Source organism: Perkinsus marinus (assembly GCF_000006405.1).
Source record: "Perkinsus marinus ATCC 50983 genomic scaffold scf_1104296944404, whole genome shotgun sequence".
Taxonomy (NCBI): Eukaryota; Perkinsozoa; order Perkinsida; family Perkinsidae; genus Perkinsus; species Perkinsus marinus.
In genome coordinates, this window is record NW_003211409.1 from 761,976 (window position 1) to 767,965 (window position 5,990).

The window sequence follows — 5,990 nt, forward strand, 5'->3', positions numbered from 1 at the left end:
CCTTCCTCTCCATTTCAATTTTACACATTCCAACGCCCGACTATTTCTCGACGCTATCAACGGCTTTTCTTCCGAATGTACCGGACCGGATGAAGAGCAGCAAGATCGAACGATGACTAAGCGGAACAAAGCCCTATACGACACTGAATACATGGGAAATAGAGAGCTTCCCCACAGCACCTTTTGCTTCTCAGTCTCATCAATTTTCATTCATAAAATAGTCTTTCGTGCATTTACAGCGTTGATGTCACTCTAGAAAAGCTTTCCTCCTCCCATAATCTAGAAGTACCCCGATGAGGGTTCATCGTCAGTTTCGAATTCCCCCGCATATCTCCTCGAGCAGGATGCCTAGGACCAATCATTGTAATAGAATCAACTAACTTGCTCAATAAATAATCTCTTTATCGGCCCAACTCAACAACTCCTTCACCCTCAGAAACAACTCATGACAAAGACTTCGCCCATCTTGGGCTGTTCGCGGGTTTACCTTTTTTCAATTTCTTCCACTTTTCCATCTAAAAATAAGGAAACTGCCCACCACGTGAGAGAACCCCCAGAGTGCCATTATACATAATGCGTATCCCTTTGTTTCAGCCGGTCCAATTCCTGCTGTGGGTATGGCAAGCCGAGTACCGTCCTGTATGCTATCTCATGGTTCCGAACCTAGATGATACCATAACTCCGTCACTTCCTACTCAATGCTACTACCCGAAACAGAGACTCTCCTACTCGGATGAACATCTTGCTCCATTGACCTATTCAGAGGACCAATAAAATGCGCCGCAGTAGACGCCAAAGTATATCACGGAAACCAGAAAACATGAACATTGAAAAATTATACGACCAACACTACACATGCTACCAATAGGGAACCAGCAGTAAGTACCCGACCAACAAGGTTATGAGTAAGAAACAACCTTCGGTCAAAACGCATGAGGTCGCCATCTTCCTTCGAGGTCACACGCAATCGAACTAGAATGGGGTATAATGAAAAAAGAGTTCAAGATCTCGGTAGAGGGCATCCTATATTTTCTTGAGCTCGCCACAACTACAGAAATTATACCTTTGAAATTGTAGGCTCACAAAAGTAAGAGGGCGGCGACCTCCCATCGGTAGTCTGAGCGCGCGACCTCATACCGTGATTTATTTTATACATGAATTAACGAGTTGAAAATCGAGTACTCTACATGCTGGCACTCGAACAAGTGTGTATCTCGAGAGACTATGTGAAAAAAGTTCACGTTGCGACGTCTTTGAGCCAAAAAGAAAATAAGAAATGCCATTTTGCGAGCTCTCGCGTAAATGTCAATTCATATATGAGTGCTCCTCAATAGAAAAAGAAAAACACTTCACATTCATAAGTACAATATAGAGCCACGTTGAACACATATATTACCAAAATGCATAGTGTATAACAATGGGAAATTATTTTTCAATGCTCGATCTCTATTATACCATAATTATCTGTGGCCCTCACTAGTACCCTTCTTAGTTCTCTTCTTATTCCAAGTGGCAAAAGGCGCCACTATCTGCCGTACCGCGGTCCGTCCAGGTGAAGACACCGATGGAAATATCGTCAATAACATACTACCAAAACCAGCAACGAACACCAAATCAACAACTAATTACCAACAATAAGACACATTTCGTGAAGGAGACCGAACATGAAAGCTCGTGCGTTCGAATTCATCACTCTTCACGTCAATGCCGAGTAAAAAGTAGCCTGTACGGTTGCCTCTCGAGAGTACAGCCATCTCGATATTCATGATCATTACGATCGCCGAACTGAAGACAGTGGCGATCTTCCTAATACGATGATTTCAAAGAAGTGATGAGTTACATTGGAGTTCTACCTGTCCAACTTGAAGTGGCGTAAGACTCCATGTAAGCAACTTGACGTGTAGGTTCCCGCGACCGATAACGCAATCGTTTTCCGCGAGGTCAGTTGTGGAATATGTTTTACACTGGTGTTTTTCATATCACCGGTAAAACCCAATCCAACGACAAATTCAGCAGAGGTGCTCCAGCAGATGCCCGGAGCCATATACGAGCTTTCCTCCATAGTCTAGTTGCTCGAGGATCCGGAAATTTTCGTGCGGGCTTCCAGGATCCCAAGAAAAAGCTGTTGATACAAACTGATACAAACTTGAGACGCTCCCTTGTCGAAGGTAACACAACGACTTGAATCAATACAGAAATGCTCAACAAGCCTTGTGGTATCACAACTCCTGCGATCCACGATCAGCCGCGCTCCCTTCCCGGAGTGAGAGCCATTCTTGCACCTTGTCCGAGTTCTCGGCCAGAGACGACAAGGATCTGGTAGGACGCAGGTTCGATCCCTCCTCCCTCCTTTTTATCATTACATCGTTCGCATTCCCGTGCCTGAGTGCCTTTGCCAGGCACTTTGGACGGATCCGAATACCCTATGGAAATCCTGGTCGGTGCTGTTGGCCAATTTGTGAGCGCGAGGTGACTTCACATCTGATCAGCGAAGTAACACTACTGCCAGGTAAAATGCAGGGAAGAGGTCTCCATACATTTGGCGGCTTCCCTCATCGAGACGTTCTCCTTATGAGTCACCTCTTCGCGAGAGGCAGCAGTTGCCCATGCTAAGATTACCAGTGAAGTTAAGAACCGCATAGTTGACGAACGACCATCATCATACACACTGCGCAGATACTTTCTGTTGAAATCTCGCCCGCCCAAAGGTCGCCCGAGAATTGAAAATGCGTTTCATAATTCCAGATGTGACTTGGATCATCCGAGGTGATCCGTAGACCTCTCTTGAGCTCAATAGGCGCCCCTAGGATAACGGGGCGCTAACGTGTATAATTCTGTTTCCACTCAGAAAAATTAAGCGCCCCTAGGATTGGATTTTACATGTAAAACTCTGGAGCGCTTTCGAAACTCAGAAGCCTAAGCTTCCTATATGGTGTTATATATGCGTGACGTTTTCGTCCGAATCTGCTTGGGCTCCGACTGGTTGATATACGACTCACTCGGTGGTTGTATATTCTCCCCCGTGGGTGTATAATTCTGTTTTCCGAGGAGAAACGATTTCTGATGGAACCCAGGGTTTACATGGGAGTATTATGAGGTCATTGACTGTGAATGAGCAGGGGATAAAATTATCGCTACTTAGGGGCGGAGGTCAGTTTGATTCTCCCACGCTGAGACATACCAGGAGTGGGACAGCGTTGTTGGGCAGGAATGATAGTTAGCCAGAAATTGATCGTTTTTCACGATAGGCGCCGAAAGTGTGGTGGGCCCCAAACGTTATCTACCATAGTCAGAAACTCTGTCTCGACCTGTCGAAAGGAGCAGGAGACTAGAAATGCCTTCATAATCTGTCGCATGTTCCGTTCGTACTTTGCAAATAATACAAGTGCTCTATCGGGCTTCCTAACTAGACGTCTTGCTGACTCGCGCGTTCGTGCTCCCTAAGTATCCTACTAGAAGGTGTCCGCGGTGCGATAATAAACGTGTCGTATCATTCAGAGCAAATGTTCATGACGAACAGCTTTCACTCGTTGAGTAACTAACGTATGGGCGACCATGGGCCAGCTCGCAAGAGACACCCTCCAACAAAAAGGATCATGTGAGCCGCTCCTTCACAGACATGTGACACGGGAGAATTGGATCCAACAGATTCAGTGCAGCAGCAAAAAATGATGACGATTCGAAAACTGATTCGAAAGAAAAAACTTCAGAAAAAAAGATCAGCTTTGACGGTGAGTCGGAAACTTCGTATCTTCTATTTTGTCCTTGGGGTAACTTCAGCGTTCGAAGATGACAGACTAAGCGTTGCGGATGAGATCAGATCGATTGATCCAGCGAGCTATAGTGCTCGGAAGTACCTCAGGGAACGAAGAGAGTTGATCGAACGGGTATGACCCAACTCACTCGACACTTGCCATCTGACTCCTCGAAAATCTCACATTAACTTTTTTGCTCACTCGAACTGTGGTCTAGCTTATTATCGAACGGGATGATTTCATCGTTGTGTCTCATAGGTAGAAGAGCTTCTGGCTCCAGGATGGACCGAAGACGACGAGAAATTGATAGCCGTCGCGAGCAAGCGTCTGAGGAAGAAGATACTAGCGGTAAGTCCCGATCTCGATAGATGAGAAATTTCGACCTCGTCTTTCTCTCGACACGTTTTCATGTAGACTCACCGTACTCTCATTTTTAACTGCATGATCTGTGTTCAGAACGGTCAGTCTGAACGTTGAAAATGTTCTTGAAATCTGTTTCCTCCCTTCCAGGCCTTCAACGACGCCCAAAGCTTCGTCCAAAAGGCGCGCGAAGAAGCAAAAAAAGACGCTCAAGAAACAAAGTCCGCGGAAAATGCTCAAGTTGAAACAAACACTGACCAAGGAGAAAATAATGAAACAATAGTTGAATAAGTGATTACATTATCATTGAAGTCCTACACATAACGCTACTAGTGGTGGACACGTGCGATAGTCATTTCAGTGATGACATGAATACCTTCATTCATACAGCATGTACGCGACAACGACCCTAGAATACAGTAGTTGCGTTCGCAAGTTCCCAGCACTCAATCTGTTACATAGATTAGTCGGCCGACCCTCTCACTCAACAGGTCAGCGGCAAACGAAAAGCACAATCTACGGGCATGGACAATCCTTGCATCATGATAGCTGCTTTTAAAGTGTAATTCACTATAATCACCTCTCCTTGCGAGGCGTGTTCTTGTGGGGCCTCTCTTCAATGCGTGCACGTGATGCCCCCCGCGGCGAAGACCGATCACTTCTCTGTCGTGCCTTGCGACTTGCTCGTGGAGTTTTATCTAACGAACCATTCATATGAACACGTATAATCATCCGCTCCATCATTGCTGCTTACTTCCCTTCGACTGTGATGCTCTCCGTGGCGATGCTTTGACTTCACTCAGTACGGCAGCAACGTACGACTTGCGAGAGGAGATGCCATTGGCAAGGTTCATGGCACCACTAGGGCCCGAGTCCCTAGAGCCACGTCGTCTCCTTGTCTTGGGCTGTGCATTCTGTTCTCTCGCCAATGCCGGCCCAACCGGCCCTTGCAGAAAGCCCTTTCGACCAGAGAGGAACTTATTGCTCTGTTGCGATTCTCGAACAGCTCGGGAACGCCCATTAGCGAACTGAGTTCCAACCAACGGTGGCAGGGTAGACCGAGCTCGAGGCCTCAACGGGATAGACAAACGCGATCCAACGATTCTCTTCGGCCGCTCGCTCGGAACTCTCGGCATTACGGCCGTGTTCTTGGCTGGTTCATCGTCCTCAGAATCACTATTGGCCGTGGGCTCATCACCGGCGAGCGAAGACGGCAGGTCGTGCACTGTTGCGGCGACCAATCGTAGCTCATCCAACAGGGCTTGTGGCGAGACCCCTGCTAAGTCTTCGAAGTGCAGCCACTCGCAGCCGACAGCCACAGGATCCAGTCGATGATCGACGGGTACTTGGAAGTATGCAGCCATCGCTCGCCCTAGGGCTGCTCCGATGCTGGCAAGGCGCGTCTGATCAAACTCTGCCACGTAGGGCGGAGAGGCACAGTCCGAGCCGTAGAAGCTGCATTCGACAGTATAGCTGTTTATGACGCCGAATCGGCGGTAGGCGACAGACCGCGCCGTTTTCAACTGGGCTTTCGCGAACTTCCATCGCGACGACTCAAAGGAGACATCCTCAGTAGCCTTGGACGCCAGTTTAGGATAGACAGCGCACGCGATGTTGGACACACCACAACCATAGAAGGAAACATTCATCTTCTGCGAGTGTCCGTGGAGATCGAGGAACAGCTGAGCGCAGACGATCCCAATACTCTCCTCTAGCAGGAGTAACCGTACGTGAATGTTGGTAATATCTTTCCTTGGGGGCTCATCAAAGGTTTCGGACACTTGCCGTGCTGATCTGAAGTACCAGAGGAATATCCAGGCAGACTTGGCAGCTTTCCTACAGATGATGACATAGACTCCCATGTGGAGCATACTG

The 5,990-nt window shown here is 47.6% G+C and overlaps 2 protein-coding genes across 2 annotated transcripts; both read right to left on the bottom strand.

Annotated features, from left to right (window-relative positions):
• Positions 1-2,190: 2,190 nt before the first annotated feature.
• On the bottom strand, positions 2,191-2,640 carry Pmar_PMAR001245 (hypothetical protein; the record flags this gene model as incomplete). Its single annotated transcript, XM_002780606.1, has 3 exons — positions 2,191-2,316; positions 2,364-2,481; positions 2,538-2,640. The coding sequence occupies 3 exons, from the start codon at positions 2,638-2,640 to the stop codon at positions 2,220-2,222; spliced, it is 318 nt and encodes a 105-aa protein (XP_002780652.1). The 3' UTR covers positions 2,191-2,219.
• Positions 2,641-4,855: 2,215 nt separating this feature from the next.
• On the bottom strand, positions 4,856-5,977 carry Pmar_PMAR001246 (hypothetical protein; the record flags this gene model as incomplete). The annotated part of the gene is made up of 1 exon (XM_002780607.1): positions 4,856-5,977. One exon carries the CDS (start codon positions 5,975-5,977, stop codon positions 4,856-4,858), a length of 1,122 nt encoding a protein of 373 aa, XP_002780653.1.
• Between the last annotated feature and the right edge of the window lie 13 nt (positions 5,978-5,990).